Source organism: Macadamia integrifolia, chromosome 14 (assembly GCF_013358625.1).
Source record: "Macadamia integrifolia cultivar HAES 741 chromosome 14, SCU_Mint_v3, whole genome shotgun sequence".
Taxonomy (NCBI): domain Eukaryota; kingdom Viridiplantae; phylum Streptophyta; class Magnoliopsida; order Proteales; family Proteaceae; genus Macadamia; species Macadamia integrifolia.
Window position 1 is genome coordinate 4,457,530 of NC_056570.1, and position 22,422 is coordinate 4,479,951.

A 22,422-nucleotide genomic window follows, 5' to 3' on the forward strand; every position below is an offset into this window, starting at 1 on the left:
AAAAAAAAAAAAAAAAATAGAGAATCTATTCTTAAAATTGAACTACTTATCTTTGAAATATTTTCAATTGATGCAACCAAATAATTTCAATATTTCCTGACTTATTTTAAGAAACCATTCTGAAATTGAAACAGATATCCAACCATAGAGAGCCTTTGTGGTATGTGCTCTGTTTCATACATGCACTGACCTTGCAATAATCAGGGTATTATTTTCCACAGGAGCAGTTTGCTAGAGATAATGGCTTTGCAGTGGAGTTCCTGTGCTTTTGGCTGTGGACCAAGGGTCGAAATGGTACTTATGGTCCAAGAAAGCGATTGACTTGTTTTGATGAGAATAAATCCGTAAGTTTTACTGTCATATCTTATTTGTTTTATTAGTTTCAACACCTATATTTAATTAATTCATTTATTAATATTTTGAATCTAGCGCTACTTGTAATGTTTTATTTCTTGCTGCTTTTTTTTTTCCTTCTAAATATGATCTAGTTATCCGGTCACCTTTGTTTCATGAACCTAGCCATGAAGTGCTTCTATTAAAGGGGAAAAAAAGTGGCGGTGACCTGCTCCATTATACATTCAAAGTGATATTACACTGTTATTGTCATCCTTATTTTTTGTGATGGGGCCTTTTGTATGTGTGTGGCCATCAGCTGGAATATGCATTCTGTAGGTGTTGAATGAGTTAGATTTATTGTTCTGGCTAGGACTCCTTCACTTGATGAGAAGAATGCAATTTCTTGAAGAAGGATTCTGAGAAAAAGATTATAAAGCATAGATAAGAAAGCTATTATTTTTCTTCACTTCTCCCACTCCAGCTTGAGAGCTGGGGTTGTAATTATTCTGATCCCTCGTTTCGTTTGGTGAAGAATGTCATTCCCTTCAGCGGATTGTTAAAAAATTTCACCTTCTGAAGTATGCAATATGAAAATCCACTATCAATATGCCATTTGTGATGTCTTTTAAGGATAAAGTCACTTGCTTAATTGTTCTTTTGGGAACTGTATCTCGTTGGCCATTGTTGCATTTATGCTTTGGAGCACATTGTTCTTAGAACATGCAAAGCTTTCTTAGATGTTATTACTTTCTCTCACTGTTGGGGGACTTGATAATTAAATACAAGAGCAAGAATCAATGATGTCCAACCTTAAGCCGGTTTGTTTTGGGTTTTTTTTTGGGGGGTGGGGGGGGGGGTTTGCTGTGTAGGAAGTCCACGAAGAACTTAGCCTAACGTGGCTCAAATCTAGTTTATATAGGCTTAACGCTGCCTGGGTCCACTTTGACGATATATAGAAGTGCTGAAGGAGTATTGTGGGAAGCATGACCCACTTGTATTCTATGACTGATTGGTGAGTTCAGATGATAATTTTGCTTGGTTCCAACTCTTTGAAACAAGAAGGATAAAATTTTCTTGAACAATATTTATTGGCACAACATGTGAGTGGTGGAGAACTAATTAAAAGGAAGCTTGAGAGTTGTGGCGGAGCACCCCCTATGTGGGAAGAAATGAAAGTAGAACTCAAAGAAAAATACTTACCACAGACCTTTAGAGATCGGCTACAAGATTAACTAAATTCTCTTCGTTAAGGAACTTCTTCAGTAGTTGAATATTTAGTGAAGTTTGACTCTTTCTGCGCGTACTAGCATTGAAGAAAGTGATATACTACTACTATCTCGGTTTATGGATTCAGACTGAAGCTTGATTTTAATAAAACAAGTTGCATCACAGATGTTCGTAGTCTTCGGGATGGCTTTAACAAGGCTGTGCATGTAGAAGAACTACGGACATCCTCTGTGAGGAGAGAGGGCTTTCAAGTTGGGGAAGGCACCTATGACCAGCATTCGCAAAACACAGTGTTATCACTGCTAGCAAACTTTGGCTTTGCTTGGATCCATGTAGCTGACCCTATTAAGTTGGGACAAGACTTTGTTGTTTGTTGTTGTTAGGACTTACACAAAAAATTGGGCCAAAAATAAAAAATAAAAAATAAAAAATAAAAAAATTTTGGGGGTCGAACAAAGTTTCCACCAAACCGGGAAAAGTTCTTTGGTTTCCTCAAAATTTTCCACATTTCGGTCCCCCCAAGGGTCGAAACCCAATATTTTGAAACTTTGTTACTCTTACTTGAACAAATAAGGTTATACAATAATGACGTGATGGTGGAGGTATTAAGCATCAGAGCGTGTTCCAATACAAAGGGAAGCATACAAAATTTCCCTTATTGATGTCCCAGCTGAAGAAGTAGAGTGTAAGCCATTGATAACTAAACTAATAAGACGGATGTTGATACCAATTTTATTTTATTTTATTTATTTATTTATTTTTTTTGTGAATAAATAATCCATTACCAAAGGAAAAGAAAACATATACAACCCCTAAGGGGGGTGAGAAGGTATGCAGCAAAAACCAATCCTCAAAGAGGAGTTGGAGTCCTGATCATAGAGCTTGGAAGCTCCCGGGAAGCAACAATATGACAATTTCTATGGGAGGGATTACAAGTGTAAATTACATTGAAAATCTTGGCTTTTACATCAAAGGGGATGAAGCCCCAAATCTTCTCAGGCGGCCAAGAGTTGGAGGTCCATTTTGTATGATTTCTTCAGATTTGAGTTATGGTAGCATCAAAAGCAAGCTTGCCCACAATATCACAAATAGACTTGCCGTGAAATGTCATATCTAACCAAATCCACTTGCTCTGAAAGGGGAGAATTCCCTTGCTTGATTGTCAACATTTGGCAGGCACTCCTTTCCAGATGGAGGAGGAAACAGGGCAAGCAAAAAAGAGATGGTCAATATCTTTCGGCACAGCACCACAAAAAAAACACACTGGGGGGGAGGGGGGGGGAGGAATTCATTTTTGAATGAGGAATGCTTGCGTAGGTAGGCATTTTTTAAAGACTTGCCAAGCCGTAAAACTTTGACGAGTGATGTGATGTTTGAACCAAATAAGCTTGAGAAACTTCCAAGCTGCCTTACTAAAGAGCCATGACATTGAGGGGGTCCAAATAATTGTATTTTGCCTCCGTTGCTGAAATCTAGGGATGACCGGCAAAGAGTTCCATATATTAGCAAGTTGGGCCGAGGAAGGGATCGGGTAAGTCCAAGTACCATTGGATAAGATGTCAGCAACAAGCGCATGCTTAGGCAATTTAGAACTATAGATGACTCTGGCACTCTTAGGATTTGGGTAAGAACTCCCTTAGGATGCCTTGGATCGAACCAAATATAAGGAGAGGATCCATCAACAATCCGAGAGGATATAGCTTTAGAGACAAATGGTCTAAGAGAGCTAATCTTGCACAGTCCTAAAAGGGTCCAACCATAGACTCATGTATTCTATGACTGATTGGCATCTTAAGCATTTCTCTAAATGTTGATTTTTGATAACTACATGTGACTTGATTTATTTTTATGATTTGATGTGGCTTATTGTTGATTTTTGATAACTTGATGTGGCTTAATTTAGAAAAGAGGTAAAATAAAAAATAACACTTAGTCGCTTAAGCGCTTAGTCTGCCTGCCAACGGTTTGGTTCTTCTTGATGCCGTGACAATTATGAATCCAATTAACACAGATTCATTTCTTCTTTGTGACCAATTACCAAACCAGCTTGATTATACAAGATGAGTTTACATCCTTGATGCGTCTCAAACCTAATTCTCCTTCAGCTTTAGGAAGGCAAACAACAACCCAACTTTGTGACCGGAGAAATTTAGAACATTTACTTCCTTTCCAAAGAAATAAAGCAAATATGGATTCAGGTCTAGAGCTGGTGGACTTGAGCAACCCATAGAAACCGGAGTAGTAGATGTAAGAGACTTGAAAGACAGATCTAATAAACTCCAATCAGCTTGAAAGGATAGGAGGTTTCCTTTCCGAAGTTGGAGACGCTTTCTAATGAGGTCAAACACTGAGGTCAACTAATGAGCGAAGAGCCTTGCAGGGATCAAAGGTAGCCTAAGATACTTAATTGGAAGGTGGCCATGGCAAATCTTATCTTCTCAAGCAAAGAGGCCTTGATATAATTAGAAACCCCACCCATTAAGCTGAGAGACTTACCATGGTTGATGTGGAGCCCAGGCATTGAGGCAAAATGATTCGAACATTGCATAATAGAATCCAAGGATGTAGCGTCAGCTTTGTAGAAAATCATCAAATCATCTGCAAATGCAAGATGAGTAATCTTGATGGCCTTACACTTTGGAATGGTAGATATGAGATGCTGATTAGTGGCAATTTTTAAACTTCTGGAGACAATTTCTATGGCCAGACAAAAGATATAATTTGATGGGGGGCATCCTTGTCGAATTCCTACCGAGGAGGAGAAGTACCTAGCCGGACTTCCATTAACCAAAATTGAGAAGCGAGGGGAAGCCATACATTGGTAAATCCAATTAGCAAACACTGGCAGGAATCTCATTTTGTTCAGGTTTGAGGCTATAAAGTCCCATATTAGCGAATCAAAGGCCTTGTGGATGTCAATCTTTATGAGGGCCGCTGGGGAGTTAGGTTTTCTATCGAGACCTCTAACAATCTAATGATAGAGGAGGTATTGTTTCCAATACTTCTGCCTAGAATGAAAGCTGATTGGTTGTCACTAACAAGGGAATCAATCACAAGCTTTAATTTGTTGGCTAGAATCTTGGCTATGAACTTGTACATGAGATTACATAAAGAGATTGACCTAAAGTCATTCATAGCATCGACTCCCTCTTTCTTAGGGATGAGGCTGTGGAAATTATAACTGATTCCTTTAATCTGTCTAGGGTTGAAGAAGAAACTCTTAACTGCTTTGATCAGATCCTTTTTTATGATATCCCAAAAGAAGGGAAAAAAATCCCATACTGAAGCCGTCTGGACTAGGGGCTTTGCTTGCTTTGTCAGAGTGAATAGCAGGTTCAATTTCATCTTCAGCGGGAATAGCCATAAGCATATTGGCCATATTGCCATGGATAAACCTTTTTGTGAGGCCATCAGGGATGGGGCAAACCGGCGAGGGGGCAAAGTTAAACAAGTTTTTGAAATAATCGGCAACAACTTTTATCTCTTCAACTTTAAAGAATTGATTTCCATCTGGAGTAGTGAGCTTTGGGATGGAATTGAAGTTGTTTCTAGACGTCATAGAGCGGTGGAAGTAAGTTGAATTTGTATCCCCAATTCCAGCCAATTGATCCTAGGCTTCATTGAGCAAGGAGAGAGGAGAGGTTTGCCGATTCAATCTTTTCATCGGCCAGAGAGGGATTTAGAAGATCAGACTGAAGCTGGATATGAATGGAGGTAAGCTTATTCATGCATTCAATAACTTGAAAAGATATATTCCCGAAGAAGTTAGTAATTCAAGCTTTTAGGGATTCTTTCACATTCCGGAGCTTTCTGGCCAAAGCAATACGAGGAGTAGAGAAAGCTTCGACATGCTTGAGTCAAGCTTCCTTAACAGTGGAAGGATAGTCTGGAATCATGGGTCGAAATCTAGGCGAACTCTTGGAATTTTGGTGTTTTTCTTTTTTACCGAAACGAAATGGGTTGTATGCAAAGTTTCGGTCAAAATTTCAGTATTTCGACCAAAATTTTGGTGCTGTTTCGGTATCTTGCCAAAACGGTACACTTCATGTGATATAAATACCTCATTTCGTCGAGACAGAGTCAAAATTTCGTCTCTGTCTCAGCTATCTCGGTGATTTCAGTCCAAGGAGGCTATTTTGAAGGGAAAACACTACTTTTATCCTCTAATTAGCCACATCATCTCACTCTTTCACTTCTATTGGACTCCTACAAGAAGATCTATATATTCAAAGCCTAAGGAAGGTAAAGTTCTTTCTCTGAAACCATTTTTTTTTTAAATAGTACATAAATACTTGCTGGATGCTTGTAAATTTGTTATATGTTAGACATTAGAGGCCGATCTATGACCTCACGGAGTCGGAATTTTTTTTTTTAGTACACAAATATTTTTTTTATTTTTCTGGTTTAAAAATTCATTTTCCATTAACATAAATTGTTACTTTTTATGATAAATATTGCTTTGATGGTCGTCAAATATATATATGTTAGTCACCAATGGCTGTTCTACGACTCCATTGGAGTGAAATTTTTTTTTCGGCTGTTAATTATTTATTTTAATTTATGAAAAGTAGATTAATAATTAAGATATAATTTTTAAAAATAGGGAAAAATGTCTTTTTTTATTTTAAAAATAAAATAAAAATAGGAGATTAATATTAAAGTGTTTTGGAGCGTACTATATACTTATGTTATAACATCTTTGATTTTTTTGTATTATGTCATTAAATTATTTTTTAAAATTGATTAAAAAATAATTTTGTGTAAGAATAAAATATAAGCAGATACTATATGCTTATAAGTTAATAATGACATTCCTTTTTCTATGCATCAGCATCAGGGTGACCGGTGACAAAATGGAAATTCCTCAGATGTGGCTAAATGCAGAGAAGTGCCTAGTCATATTGCCAAGGCTATAGCTGAAGACATGAAGGGGGGAATAAGAGAAAAGCGGCAAAGGATAAGAAGAGGATAGAGTTTGAGGAGGCACTATATGCTCCCGTGCATCGATATAATGATGATAGTGATGATGACAGTGATGACCCAGTGTATGTGCCTGATGATATAGAAACTGAGCAAGAGGCTAGAGATTGGCGGCAGGTGCAAGCATTGAGCCGACAGAGTCTTGATGAGGAGACGGAAAGGCGTAGACATGGAGAAGCAGGTCCATCTAGAGTAGAAGGTAGTGGATCTTCATAGATCCCTTTGCCCTTTAGGAGATCACAGAGTACAAGGGCAACCCCACGTCCACCTTCATCTCCAGTGGTTCCACCTCGTGTGAACCCCGTGCTACAACAGGATCCCCGTGCTTACAGGAAAAAGGGTAGTAAGCAGCGTAAGATAAAGGGGATGTGGGAAGCCATGAAGGCTTATGTTGGGGAGGCTGTGTCTAAGTGGATGTTATTTCATAGCATCCCAGCAAAAGCCACCTCAGGTCCCTATTACCAGTCGATGCTTGATGCTTGATGCTTGATGCTGTGGCTGAGGTTGGTCTAGGGAGAAAGGGGCTGACTGCATATGAGGTGATGAATGTATATTTGCCTTAGGAGAAGGCTGACTTGAAAGCTTATATTGATGAGTTGACAGTTATGTGGAAGAGCTATGGGGTAACCATAATGTGTGATGGTTGGACAGGGCCCACCAGAAAGTCCATCAATTTTATGGTTTATTGTGATGGTAGAACCATTTTCTTGAAGTCTATTGATGCATCCAAGGAAAGAAAGGATGCAAAATATATTTACAAGCTTCTGAAGGATGTTGTGGAAGAAGTTGGGATACAAAATGTTGTTCAGATTGTGACTGATAATGGAAGTAACGACAAGAAGGCCAGAGTTAAAATGATGAACTAGATTCCAACTTTTTTGGACTCCTTGTGCAGCACACTGCATTGACCTAATGTTGAAGGACATGGGGAAACTTAAAATTGTGCAGATTGTGGTTGAAAGGGCCAAGCAAGTGTGCACATTTGTCTATAATCATGGGTTTTCATTGAACCTATTGAGGGAGAAGTGCGGGGGTGACTTGGTCAGGCCCGGTCTCACAAGATTTGCTACCAACTATATTGCACTCCAGAGTTTTGAATCTAAGAAAGTTGGTCTTCGATCCATGTTCGCATCTAAGGAGTGGTTTGGTTGAAAGGAAGCAGGATCAGATGGTGGTAGGGAGGCACAAACAACCATTTCATCAGAGGAGTTTTGAACAGAATTGGGTAAAGTGGTTAAAATCTTGGCACCAATTGTTGGTGTGTTGAAGTTGGTGGATCCTGCTTTCAAACCCACATTGCCAAGCTTGTGGGCTGCTATTGCAATGATGAAGGAAAATGTCTATGCTGCCAACCCATGTGGAAGTAGGAAATTTGTGGAAATAATAGAAGACCCCGATTTATAAGCTAAAGCCAATGCTAAGGTTAGTTTTTTACTACTATTACTATTATACTGGAGGAATCTAAATTTCAGTACAATGGTTGTTAACTAGGGTCTTATTTGTAAATTTGTTTACGAACGAATTCAGGGATGCATTAGGCAGCTTCGGGGCTTCCGCCGCATATTCGGGTCGTATGAATATTGATCCTGGTATGAAATCCAAATTTTAGTATGTTACTTATACTAAAAGTTGTGTTTTGGAACGTAAATAATCTTTTACACTTGTTGTAACTTATAATGCAACTGAATGGTGGGCGTTGTATGGGGGTTCGTCTCCGGAATTGAGGAAGATTGCCATCAAAGTACTCTCCCAGACATGTTCTGCATCTGGTTGTGAGAGAAATTGGAGCACATTTTCACTCATCCATTCGAAGAGGCGGAATCGATTGGGTTCACAATGTATGAATGACTTGGTGTATGTGAATTATAATATGAGACTGAAGATGCAGCATATACGCATGGGTTGGGATAATGATAGGGCCCAGATCGAGTTGGCTGATATTTTCCAGATCTACTCAGATGATGAGGATCCCCTAGTGGATTGGGTGAAGGATAGAGGCGAGCCATTGATGGATCGGCCGGGAGGTAAGCTGGACCCATATCTAGTGCGACAGATGGCGGTCGATGTTGATGATTATATGGCGTAAGATGGAAAGATACTGTTTGAGATATTAAATGTAACCGCAAGCGTTCGGATTAGTGTAGCTACGGGTCGAACATAGGGAGAGCAACCACTTTATTTTTTTATTTCTTTTAATAATGCGAAAGTGAACCGATTAATGGTTGTGATCTAATTTTAACTACTGTCCTAAACATATGTATCTAAAATAACGTCCTAACCATTCGTTATCTAAGAATTTAAAGATGCAAGCGACGCAATTAAAATTAAATAAATAACTGAAAATAAACAACCCATGCAATAAAAAAAATAAATGCAGAAATAAAAATAAAGTAAAAGAAAGGGGATAAAGCTAGAGAGAGACTCACAAGTAGGTTTCTCTACTTAGCCCGAGGGATGCAACATAATATGAGCTTCCCTACTTGACCAGAGAGTCACTCTTACAAGGGTTACTCTACTTAGCTTTAGGGAAAGGGAGACAATTAAAATAAAAACAATAAATTGATGGTTCTATGACTAGGAAGGGCAAAGCCAACACATACACTAGCCATGAACCTTGGGGGAAAGGGATAGCAATAATGTAACGACTGAAATTAAAATCCTAAATTAAGAAAGAAAGGGTAGTCAGAAGAGGGAATGAGAGGGGGGAGAGAAGACTACTGAGGGAGCCTACTTATTTGAACTTCAACCCTTGAACTGAAAACTTGGCCAATTTGAGATACTACTAGTACTAAAAACCAGATCTAGAATAAATCAAATCTGAAATTCCTAGTACTCGAGAAAACAAATGTGAAGAAAAAAATGAACTTGAAAGATATGCTTCATAGGTTGTTCTTGTCACCTAGAACTAAGCCTAGAACTAGAACTTGAAAATTACAACTTCAATTGCTTAAACAATAAAAATAAAAGACTGAATGAAAAATAAAAGTGCTTGCATTAATTGAATAAAAGAACTTACAAAAGTGTTTAAAGCATAAACCTAGAACTAGAGCTAGAGAAAGAGAAAACTAGAGAAAGAGATAGAGCAACTAAAAAAACCCTAGAGGAAGAATGAAGTGCCTCCTCCCCTTGTGTTAATTCTATTATATAGAGAATGGGGGAGGGAAGCTAACAATTTTTGCTTCTAAAAAAATATATTTTTTTTATCTTGTTGATGAGGTGGAGGAGAGAGAAGAGAGAAAACGTGTGGAGAGAGATCTCCCACGATTTTTCTTACCTTTTTTTTCCTATTTTTTCTCTCTTCTTGCACAAGAAACCCCCCTTAGCCGATTTTCCTTGCTTGGATTTGGACAATATTCTATTTTAATGGGAAATTCCATCCATGCCCTTGTCTTTTCTTTTCTTTTCTTTTCTTTCCTATTTTTTCTCTTTATTTTCTCTCTTCTTCAAACTTACGTACAACTATCTTGGCCGACCTTCTTTGAGTGATGAGTAGGAGAGAGAAAATATTCTAAAAAAAACCTCAACAAAATAGTAGGTAAGAGGTTCGAACTTGAGACCTCCTAATAAGCAAGGGGTTTTGCACACCACAACTCACCAATTACGCTAGGTAGTTGTTACAAAAAACGAATCTTCAATCACTTAAGGATGTGGTCCATCGATTCTTGTTGGCATTTGGAATATTCCTTATACCCTTGGGACAACTGCAGACGGGCTGGTTCTGCATCTCGGTTCAGTTCTGATCTATTATTCTTTTTCTTGCCCGAAAAGAATAATCACTTGTACGGTTGACCAAACGTATGTGTACTTTTAATTGAACACGTCCATCTTGCTCAGAATTTCGTCCTCTTCGCAACCATGAAAAGAAATAGGACCTCTTTACGTGTAAAATTGGAGATATAGCGCCCGATAGTCCTTAAGGCATTGAAAGTATAAATCCTGTAAAAAGAGAGTAAAACCCAAGGTAGCTCCATTCTAAATATGTAAAATGCATGTTTTACTACCCTAGATTTCACACATAACTGTGCTCATCAGATACATTCACAGACCCCTTGACCATTCGAGCCTGCACCTGGTAGGGATGATGATGATGATGGCGAAGATGATTGGTCCATTTCATCAGGTGGTCGTACCCACACCTAAACTCTGACACATGGTTATGGTGATGATGGTGATGGTGATGGTGGTGGTGATGGTGGTGGTGGTGGTGATGGTGATGGTGATGGTGATGGTGATGGTGATGGAGATGGAGATGGAGATGGTGATGGTGGAGGTGATGGTGATAGATTTGAAGGTGTTCGAGAGCAGTATGTGCAGGATGATCCACAGCTGGAGCCGGTGCGATTCACTGGGGAGAGTCACTTTGAGTCTACCACACAAGATTCTGATTATGGTGCACGTCCATCAGGTGGAGGGAGGAGTTCAGGTTACAGTAGAGGGCCTCGTCGCCGATTTGGTGAAAGGCAACGAGATTGTATGGACATTGATAGTCTATCTACTTCTATTGCCGGAATGAGTTTGAGTGGAGGGAATAGTCATCCGGACAGTAGAGTAGAGGGAGTGGGAAATGTCATGTGCCATCATTTACTGGAGGGAGCACCTGGTCGCACTATTATAGACCTTATGGTCAATTCACTGGGATGGGGCATACATCTGGTTCATCCATTCCTAGTAGTAGTTCTGACTATGGTTTCCAATCCCAGTCACATGGTAGTGGCTTTGTGGACACTTTATTCTCATACCCAGCGGTCCCAGCCAACCCGTACACGTTGCCAGACCTATCAGTTGACAGTAACTCAATGGCGGGTTCTTCTTCATACTATGGTGGTGATACGTACCCTCAGATAGTTACCTTCAATATGTAGATGACTCAGTATTTTTGGCAGCCGTGGAGTACTATGTTCGATTATTTTCTCACACTATGACGTGGCATGCATTTGTGGCGCAGTAAGAGGAAAATGCACGTCGATTATTTTGTACTGAGCATGGAATCAAGTTAGGCCGTCATAGTTCTTTCCAATAGATAGTATTTACTACATAGTCATTATGAATTTATGATTACTGTTGTACTGTTATGTAAGTTACATGCTCAGTGTCTGACTTTAGTATCTACTTTAGTATTAGAGTCGCATTGTATACTACTATAAATCTCTAATACTATAAATATTAGCTAATTAATGTTGATGTATGTTTGATCATGGCTTAAATGCATTATTTATTTGTTTTACTACCACATTACATCTTATTCTAGCAATGAAGTAGGTACAATTTTCAGAACAGTTCGACGGTTGCTGCCAAACAAAGGTATAACTCTAAAACAATATCATATTCTAAGATTTTTGCTTTTTTATGTTCTTATCATGTTTATTAACCTTAAAATAGCCTATCCCCCAAATTTCAGGTTAAAATACCACTGTTTGATCACCGAAACAGCCAACTGAAAAAAAAAATAAAAAAATACAATCTTTTGGCCGAAATCTCGCCAAAGTGGTCATGAACCCACCGAAATACCGAAACGAAACGAGATTTTGAACCTTGGTCTGGATGGGAAGACCACATGCCAACAAACTTAAATGGTATAGGGCCCAAAAAAGTGTAGGGTTGGATTAAGAGGGAACTTCAGGATATGCCTAGGGGATCAAAAGAAGCATGGTAAGAGGGGAAGAAAGAAAGCTAGGCTTCATTCACTAACACTTTGTTCAACTTATAAGCATTGGGGGCATCACCTGATCTTTTATTATTCCAAGAGTATTTGATACTAGACCATCTGAGATCATCCACAACAAATCATCAATACATTCATTAAAAGCATCAATATTTGCAATATCCAGAGGACCCCCGCCTTGTTTCTTATGGATGAACTGAATAACATTGAAGTCTGCACAAATCCCCCATGGCCAAGACCCAATTTTACCGGCAATATGAAGGTCATTCTGTAATATGTCTTTGCCTGCCATGCGATTTGAGGCGTATATGGCTGGGAGCAAAAATAGAATAGGTACAGGCACTATCGAAAATAGAAGGTAAAGAAACTAGGGGAAGATGATAATAGGAAGACAAATAGCTTAGCCTTGTCGCAAACATAGTTGTCACGGCGTCAAATCGATCCAAGGCGGTGGAGGGGTGGCTAATCGATTTGGCGATTAATCGCCCATTTTGGTGTTGCCATGGCGGTCAAATCGCCCGTGTGTCATTTTTTATTTTTTCTATTTTCTAAAATTATTTAATATGCTACTTTTTTATTTTTCCTATTTTTTAAAGTTATTTAGCATGCTACAAGCCTAGAATATATACCCTATAACATATAAAACAAACATTAAGTAACATCAAATCATCAAAAAAATCAACATAGCCATATCATGTCATCAAAAATCAACATAAATTATTGACTTATACAGTTATACATCAATTCATCACTCATCAACATAGTTGTCACGTGTGGCATAGGGACAAACAATCAAGGAGCATTCTTTTGATTACTAAATATAGGGGAAAATGAAGTTTGAAAGTAAAAAATCAACATGTACATCACACAAAAGTAAAAAGTAAAAGGCTAACCTGTGATTGAAGCTTGAAAGTAATGATTGGAAGTGAGTGAGCAACCTGAACAAAGTAAAAGGTATATATGTCAATATATCATATATGAATGGCAGAATGAGAAATATATATTTGGAAACCAAAAAATAGAATCATTAGATCAAATGATGAGATAAGTGGCTAACCTGTTAAGCTATTAGTGACTTACTGAAGCAATAAAGCTTGATAGCAAATGAACTCAACATAAAAAAAAAACTTAACTAATCATCCAAGTTCAAAGTTTAAAGTTTAAACAATATATAAAATCCAAACACTCAAACAGTCAAACACAAATAACTTAATCATCATAATCATCCAACAAATCAACAGATGGCAGATTCCTTTGTTGTCCTTGTCCACTAGAAGCATTTGCATTTTCACCATAGTTATCTATGACATCCAAGTCATCATTCACATCATCCTCTTTTTCCAAATCTTCTTCCCCATCTGATTCTGATGACTCCCCAACAGCCCTCCCTCTACCACGGCGTGTGTAGCACAAATTTCCTCTAGAGGTTGATGATTGAGCTCTCCTGGGTCGATTGGGCCCCTCCATTGTTGCCCCCATTGCTCTACCAGCAACGTCCCATGTGAGATCAGCATCGGGATGGACTACATCATCCACTTGCTCGTCAATCATCCACTCACTACTCCAATCTAGTTCATCAAGCACAAGTGGATCATAATTTCTGTTGAGGAGACGTCTTTCTTGAAACCTTTCTTCTAGGCGGCGATTGTATTGAACATAGACTAGATCATTCAAACGTTGATGTTCCAGCCTATTCCTCTTCTTGGTATGAATCTGAATTCATAAACAATAGAGAACAACAAACAAAGTTATTGTTCCAAAAATAAAAAGTCTAAAATATGAAATAGAGACTTGAGACCCAGCTACTTACAAACTCAAATGTGCTCCAGTTGCGCTCGCAACCAGAAGAGGAGCAACAAAGCCCTAGAATACGTCTTGCAATCTTTGAAAGCTCAAAAGCATGACCTCCAAATGAACCCCACCAAGTAACTATAAAAAATAAATATATATAAAAATAGTTAGATTGATATTTAATATATCACACAAGCAAAATAACTAAACATTAAACAATGAACTCTACTTACTAGGACTCATGGTTGCCCGTGATCTAATTGCCATATCCAAGGCAAAACCACCTCGAGAATATCTATACAAAGTGGCTTGAGTATTTATCTTGTCTTGTAAAGCTGGTTCATGTATCATTCTTTCAATGACTTCATTAAATGCAAGCTGTAGAGAAGATATAATTTGGTAGCCACCATCATCACCTTCCTTATAAGAAAAAAATTTGCCAGGATTAAGAAATAGTGCTGCTCCATACAAAGGACGCCCCATCTGAATCTCCCAACGCCTATTAACAATATCCAACACTTTCTTGTATTGCCTTTCTTTATCTCCAAAATTTTCTTTTATTTTCTTTTTTGCCTCATCCATGGCAAATTGAACCTCAGGCATAGAAGGCCTCTCATCACCATCCACAATCCTCAAGACAGTAAGAAGTGACTTTGAAGCTCTAAGACAATTTTCCACACCATTCCAAAATGCTACCGCAAACACCGTCTCAACCACTTTCTTCCCAGCTTCGGTCTTTGCCAAATTAGAACTAGTCCATTCTTCAGAAATAAACAAATGTCTCAAGTCATCTCTATGTTTTAACAAGCTTCGAAGTGTCAGAAATGCAGTTGCAAATCTAGTAGCTGCTGTCCTCACAAGATCCCTCCCATTTGTTCTAGCCCTCATTGCATCAAGAATGCGTGTGTGCCTGTAGATGAAGTTGGTTACTTTTTTTGCCTTACTTATCACAGTCCTATTAGCATTCAAGAATCCTATTTCCTCCAACATCAGGTCAATGCAATGCGCTGCACAAGGAGTCCAATACAGCTTTGTCCTCTTCTGCATAAGGCCATAAGCATTGTACCGGCTAATTTGTAAGCTGATGCATTATCTGACACAACTTGCACAACATTGTCCTCACCAATTTCTTGAACTTTGTTGTCAATCAATTCAAACAACTTCTCTGCAGTTTGAGATATACTAGATGCATCAACAGATTCCATGAAATAAGTCCCCTCTGGACAGTTAACGAGGAAATTAATTAAATGCCTTCCTCTTTTATCCGTCCACCCATCAGTCATTAGAGTGCACCCATACTGCTTCCAATACTCTTCATATTTATTCTTCATCTCTGCAATTCTATCCTTTGCTGCCTTCAACAATGGCACTCTCACTTCATGATAACTTGGGGGCTTATATCCTGACCCGTACTGTGCAATAGATTCTACCATCACCTCAAACCTCCTTGACTTAATAGCATTGAATGGAATACCACACTGATAAACCCAGTCAACAATGTGATTATCAACTCTCTTTTTTTCTTCCGCTGATCTAAACCGGTTCTCTATAGTAGTCTGAGTACTACCTTTAAGATGCCTCTCAGCAACCACTTGCTCAGGAGTCCGTCTAACATGAGCATCCATGGGGCCCCTTACTTGTGGCTGAATGACTACTTTCTTTTTCTTAGCAAATGTCCCAGAGCTAGGAATAAGTCTAGAGGTTGTAGAAGAAGGAGTCCTACTCGACTGTCTTTGACCTTCAACTTCTATATCAACATCAACAACACAGCACCAACACCAGCACCAGCATCAACATCAACATCATCATCATCCAAAATGTCTTGCATCCTTTTCTTCTTATTGCGCATAAGAGCTGCATTCATCTCTGTAGCAATCGCTACAGTTGTCTTGGTACACTTAGCAACATCTCCATATCCACCCACCAAATGTTGCTTTAACCTTTTAATTCCACACTTGAGGTTTTCCACAAAGAGTGCATTTAACAAGGTTCTTGTCTGACAGGTCAGGCCAATACCCATACTTCCACCCAGGGTCATTTGATTTGGCCTTCCTGGTTGGGTCTTTGGATGGATCATATGCAGCCGTGCTTATATTATCACCCCCACTACTACCAGGTCCACCAACAGTACCATCCATTATGAACTCCTATAGTCCTATCCTACAAGTTACAAAACAGAGTAACAAAGTATGTTAAGTGTTAACCAATAACATTAACATGATAACATAAAAAAGAAACAATCAAACACTCACAAATCCAACTTAATCATTTCACTTAACACAAATACACAACCAAGACCATTGTCAAGTTCTTATATATTTTTTTTTCCAGCAATCTAAAATATATGATTTCCCATCTTCAGATCAAGATCAAACTCTATATAGTAGATAACTAGATATACAGATAAAGAGGAAAACATATTATAAACATTGAAGATTTGAAGTTACTAGTAGGTGGGGCCCTTACCTGGTTGTCGCTCTTGCTGCCGAAGGAGAAGATGTCGCAGGCGATATCGATTGTGGTTGTTGTAGTTCTTGCTGCCGGAGAAGGAGCAAAGAAGATGTCACTGTTGGTTGCTGCCGGAAAACCAGTCCGGCTGTTGGTTGCTGCCGGAGAAGGAGAAGAAGAAGAGTTGCAGCGGTGGCTGCCGGAGAAGGAGAAGGAGGAAAAGAGTTGCAGACTTGCAGTGGTGGCTGCCGGAGAAGGAGAAGGAGGAGAAGACTTGCATGGTGGCTGCCGGAGAAGGAGAAGGAGTAGAAGAGTTGCAGCGGTGGCTGCCGGAGAAGGAGAAGGAGAAGGAGAAGGAGGAGAAGACTTGCAGCGGTGGCTGCCGGAGAAGGATAAGGAGGAGAAGACTTGCACGGTGGCTGCCAGAGAAGGAGGAGGAGAAGAGTTGCAGCGGTGGCCGCCGGAGAAGGAGAAGGAGGAGAAGAGCAGCGGTGGCTGCCGAAGAAGGAGAAGGAGAAGGAGAAGGAGAAGGAGAAAGAGGAGAAGAGTTGCAGCGGTGGCTGCCGGAGAAGAAGGAGGAGAACAGTTGCAGCGGTGGCTGCCGGAGAAGGAGAAGGAGAGAACAGTTGCAGCGGTGGCTGCCGGAGAACGAGAAGGAGAAGAGAAGAACCAGCGGTGGCTGCCGGAGAAGGAGAAGAAGAAGGAGAGGAGCAGAAGTCGTACCGGTGGCTGCCGGAGAAGGAGAAGAGAAGAATGTTGCAGCGGTCGAGGGTTTTGCGTCTCTTCGAACTCTCGAGCTTCGATCGAGGGTTTGTGAGTCTGTGACTTTCTCTGTGGCGTTAATTGGAAATTTGAAATCGACCGAGGGTTTGGTCTCAACGGTGGCAGCGTATGGCCATATCATAATAGACAAAATGTTAGTAAAAAAAAAAAAAACCCAATTAAAATATAATAAATAAAATATTGTTAGTAAAAAAAAAAAATCGACCGCCTAGGTACTAAAACGTGGTATGGCGTCCATGGCGACGCCAAGGCGTCGCCTAGCAGTCCAAGGCGACCGCCAAGTGTGAAAACAATAGTCGTTGTACTGCCATGCCCATAATTTACCGCCAAGGCGCCGCCAAGGCGCCGCCTTGACAACTATGGTCGCAAAGAAACAAATATGTCCATTTGGATGATGGGAGTGGTTGGTAATGAAGGACCAACCGGGGGCAATAATGGAGGCAACTCGAGCAACATAGGATTCTTTCACATGCATTTCAGGAAAACAATAGAAAGCGGGTCAGAGCTTTTTAATAAGAAAATGAACATCAGAATGTTTCTGAAGGGAGTTCATGCCCTTGAGGTTCTAAACAAGGCCTTGAGACATCAGGCAAAGTTGGAGGGGGGCAATAAATGCTTCAAGGAAGAGGATCAAGGCATACCAGGGGCTTGTTTTGACGCTTGTAGGAGCAGGGGAGAGAGGATGTGGTGGATGGCTCCAAGCGGGATTCGTTGGTGTTAGCTGAATCTGGTTTAGTTTTGGCATGTTTGGCGGGTAAAGAAAAAGGGAGGAAGGACACAAAAGGGTCAGTTGTAATGGATTGGGCTAGGAGGCCCATCAGGATGAGTTGGGATGGCCTGGGCTAGGGTAGTGGAGCACAAGGTGGGTGGGCCATTATGATGGAGGTTCGTTTGAGTCTAACACTCCGAAAGATATGAATTCTTTGTAGAGTCTAAGGTAGGGCCTACCTCTATCCTAGCAGTCGAAGGGATAAAGCCATCGTGGGCGGTGACCACATAAGGAAGGTTGTGGATCTTCGGAGAAACATCAACTTTCTTTCTTGTGGAGGGTGAGGGAGTGCCTGTCGAAGATGCCCAAAGGGGATTGGAGGAACGAGCCCCAGAGGGGAGGTATCAGTGTTTGATGATTTTCTCCCGAGGAAGGATCAGAGCCAGAAGAATTGCAATCCGAGACTTGATCAATAAGAGATGGACTAGAGGGGTCAACTTTAGGGATACGGATGGAGGAGATATGCTCCACGATACATTCCACAGTAGACTCCGATGGCCTATGGGGCTCCTCAGAATTTGGTTCTCTTCATCACTGGGTAAGTTGGAAAAGATTTGTAGACCTATGGATCAAGGAGGGCTTGGAGTCATGTCATTGGGGGACTTCGGTTCGAATATGAGTATAGAAGGCTCTTTGAAGTTCCCTTTTCCTTGCCAAATTCTTCAGGGGTGTTCACATTACCATAGTCAACAATTGCATGGTTGGATCGAAGACTTGGAGATGGTCTATTCAGATGAAAGAAATTTTACTATCTGAATCAAGGTGGTTAATTGGTCAAGGCGATGTCTTGTTTTGGCTTGACAAATGACTGGGGACAGGTCGTATTAACTTCGTTGATGGGTGCTTTGCATATTGATCTTGATGTTCTTTAGGGATTTCTGACAAAAGATGGCGTTTTGGGAATAGGAGACATTGGGGTTCATTGATTATGCTTTTGTTCGTGCTTCCTTTATAAATAGCAACTTTAGACTCTCTGATAGATAGTGCAGATAGACTAGTTTGGACTCCTTCAAGTGATGGAATATTATCCATCAAATTGGCCTGGAACGAGGTCCACTCCCTTCAGCCTAACGTTGCTTATTCTGAGTGACTGGAGTAGAACCCTCCCTAAAAAATCCTTTTTTTTTTTTCCCTTTGCAAATCCTAAATGGTAGGATCCCTACAGATGATGCCTTAATGCAGTTGCTTGGTTTATCAATGGTTTTTAGATGCTTATGTTGCAGGGAGCAAGGAGGACAACCGCTACCCACACGCTTGCCAAAGGAGGAACCGCCTATAAAGTTTGGGAATTTTTTGGGAGGTTATTGTATGTGGAGATTGTTCCCACTCATGAGATTCGAGAGAAATTGTTTTGCGAATCCCAAATGGGCGCTGATGGTATTTGTAGAAACATTACTTGTTTAGTTCCCTCTCTGATTGTTTGGGAGTTGTGGAAGAAAAGGAACAACAGATGGCATGGGGAAGGCACACATAAAACTGGGACATTTATTGAGTATTTAAATTGAGGCTTTGTGAAAATTGACTGCCCATCGAAGTTTAAAAAACCCCCCCTCCATGCGAGATGGACTAATTTTTCAGGTTATTCATCTCAACCCCCCTGTTATTAGACAAAAAGGCCTACTCCTATTTTTCAGAATCCTCCGTTTATGCTGTTGAGCTTATTGTTGATGGCGCAAGTAAAGGAGATCTGGCATCAGTGGAGGAATCATCAGGAATATCCACCACTTGCTTTTTTAGTGAATATTCTTTTTTTTTTTTGGCTAGAATTTTGGTGGATATTCAAGAGACTATGTTTCAGAATTCTGTTGAATCTGATTTTAGTGGTGATTACATGGGATTACATGCTTGTTATTTACTGATATGAATCCCGAAACCTGAAACCTGATCGGCAAAAATAACAGTTGACTAGTCAAACTTGAGGTTTCCTACTCCAACAAGGAATTGTCTGATTCAGGAGATCTGACTCTTGGATCTTGCTTATATTTTCCGATTATCCAGCTTTCTGATTTTATGTGTGAATCTTGCTAGTTGGGTGGGGATAAGGAGGGTGTTGAATAGAATGTATTTTTCCAGTCCAACAACCCCCCCCTCCCCCACCCCAAAAAAAAAAAAAAAGAAATAAAAAAAGAAGAAAAGGAAGAAAATGAATCAGTGCTATCCCTGCATGTCGTTATCAAGCTTAAAATCATCACGTACATGGAGGTTAATGCCAGAGCATTCAAAAACTGAAGGAAGGTATGTTAACGTAGATTTGTCTCTTGGAAAATTCAATCCAGCTGTAGTGGAACTTAAGGGTGCTAAATTTGGACATTGAACTAATTTTTTTATGATCTAAGTTTGAACTCAAATTGTTTGCTTAGCCTTTGCCAGTAGTTTTGATAAATGATCTTTATTGAATGGTTGAAATTATTGTCAGAACCTCAAATTCCCCACCAAAAGTATCTTTGGAACCCCATTATTTTTCCTTATAATTTAAGCTCCCGGTTCTAGTTTAGGCGTTTATATCAACAAGGTGGTTGATTCTGTTATGTTATTGCTCTCTTGCCCATGGAAGATGTGCTTTTTATAATTTTGCATCTTCTTTGTAGGTCGCAAAGTTGAGGAAGCTTTCAAATAGAATGCATAATGGAGAACTTAAATTATTCTTCGAAGTAAAGCTTGTGCCGGTGCCGGTAACTGTTCTTATTTATTAATTTACTTATTGTCAAGCTTTGTTGTGTATTTTTGTAACTCCCAATGCTTTTCTCTAATATACAGACTTACTTTCTTGTTACTGACTTGAGCAAGGGAGAAGACGATATTCTGCTGTTCTTCAAGCTATATTGCCCTGAGAGAAAAGAGTTCCGGTGCTTAGTGTTTCTTTCCCTCTTACTCTGTATCTTCTCAAGTCATTTTTTTGGGTAAATAAAATAATGTGATTGATTTCAACTTTTTATTAAATTTTGTCAGGTATGTTGGAAAGCTATCTGTTAAGGCTATGGGTAAGCCTGTGGATATCCTGACAGAACTAAATGAAATGGCTTGCTTTGACCCTTATCAAGAAATTGTACTTTACAAGGTTCATCTATGGTCCTTTATTTCTATTTTCTTTCTTCCCTATCCCACCAGGAAGGAAAAATAAGTCCATCTATTGTCTGTTGTGGAATTGTGGACGTTTTTCTTCAGTTCCTGTAAACCACACTTTGGTTCTACCATACGTCGAGAATTTTTAATTTATTTAAGTTTCATGCCCCATGCTTTTGTGCTGACCAGGAAATTGAATTCAAGTGTGAAGACATTGACAATGAACTCACTTTTCGTTCTAGCCAGGTATCTATTATGCAGGGATTATTGTGTTGTGTGTTTGTTGCTTGCATTTTCTGTGCTGATTAATAGATCATGTTTCCTTTGTTTACAGATTGAGAATGGGGACATTATTTGTTTTCAGAAGAAGTTTAAGCCTGCTGTTTATGGCATTCATGAACACGTCCCATCATGTCCTACTGTTAGATCATTTTTGGAAAATGTACATTATCGCCAGGTATCCCTTTATCTAAATAGGTGTGAGTTTCTGTTGACAATTTACAAGCATTTACTTGTCATTATTTGTTAAAACCAACATTTGGCAGAAAACTATTACTAATGGTAGTATTAGTTGTGTCAATTGTAGCACTGGAAGTTATTACCCTGATTGTAATATTAGATCATAAATGTCTTCAATAGTGAGGTTAGGTTGGACAGTAATAACTAATTTAGTGGTATATTATCTGTTACAAACCAGAATCTAAGGCTCTGTATGGTAACGTTCTAAAAATCGATTCCGGTGTCTTTTCATTATTTTGGAACGGAAATGGGGTGAAAACTATATGGTATGTCCTGTAGCATAGTTTTCAACCCCATTTGTGAAACACCAAAATGATGTTTTTGAAATTGAGAATGGATTCTACCAAAAGGCGGTGAAACAAAAAGCCCACTTAAGTGGATCGGGGGCATTGATGGAATTTTCCATTAAAACATAACATATGACTCAAAATAACCTCAAATCGACTTTACTTCTTTGCAATAGCCTTCACCGACCTCTGCAAGTCTTTTCTTTTGAATCGCACACCAGAATGGGCCATTCTCCCTCCATTACACCCTAAATGCAGTTCCTACTATCGTGGCTGATTCCCTTATCTTCTTTTTCTGCTCATTTTCCTGAAGTTAAGAACCTCTATCGAAGTAGGGGTCGTTCCTGGATGTTCTTTGTACTTGCTTTTCTCATCTATCTCCGTTTGTACTTCTGGACTTGGGCATTCTGTATGCAGATGGAAGTCATGCTCAGCAGCTACTGTTATGCTATCAACCCTAACTTGTGTAGTCCCTCCCTGACCTTGACCCTCTTCCCTCAATCCACCCACCAAATCCACCGAGTTTGCCCTCTTCTTCTAAACAACAGAAACTGCAT

At 39.6% G+C, this 22,422-nt stretch overlaps 1 protein-coding gene across 34 annotated transcripts in view; it reads left to right on the plus strand.

Moving 5' to 3' along the window:
• LOC122060584 (ubiquitin C-terminal hydrolase 13-like) overlaps positions 1 to 22,422 on the plus strand; it is a 108,766-nt gene that overhangs the window by 57,652 nt on the left and 28,692 nt on the right. For 31 of the 34 annotated variants that reach the window (XR_006134466.1, XR_006134437.1, XR_006134448.1 and 28 more), the window contains 6 exons: positions 222 to 344; positions 20,585 to 20,668; positions 20,754 to 20,842; positions 20,946 to 21,054; positions 21,249 to 21,305; positions 21,394 to 21,516. Coding sequence is in view for 1 of the 34 variants with exons in the window: in XM_042623722.1 (XP_042479656.1) it covers positions 222 to 344; positions 20,585 to 20,668; positions 20,754 to 20,842; positions 20,946 to 21,054; positions 21,249 to 21,305; positions 21,394 to 21,516 (585 nt within the window). In the remaining 33 variants the exon portion in view is untranslated. The remainder of the gene's footprint in view (positions 1 to 221; positions 345 to 20,584; positions 20,669 to 20,753; positions 20,843 to 20,945; positions 21,055 to 21,248; positions 21,306 to 21,393; positions 21,517 to 22,422) is intronic. The other 3 variants (XR_006134444.1, XR_006134443.1, XR_006134441.1) reach the window with 3 other exon arrangements.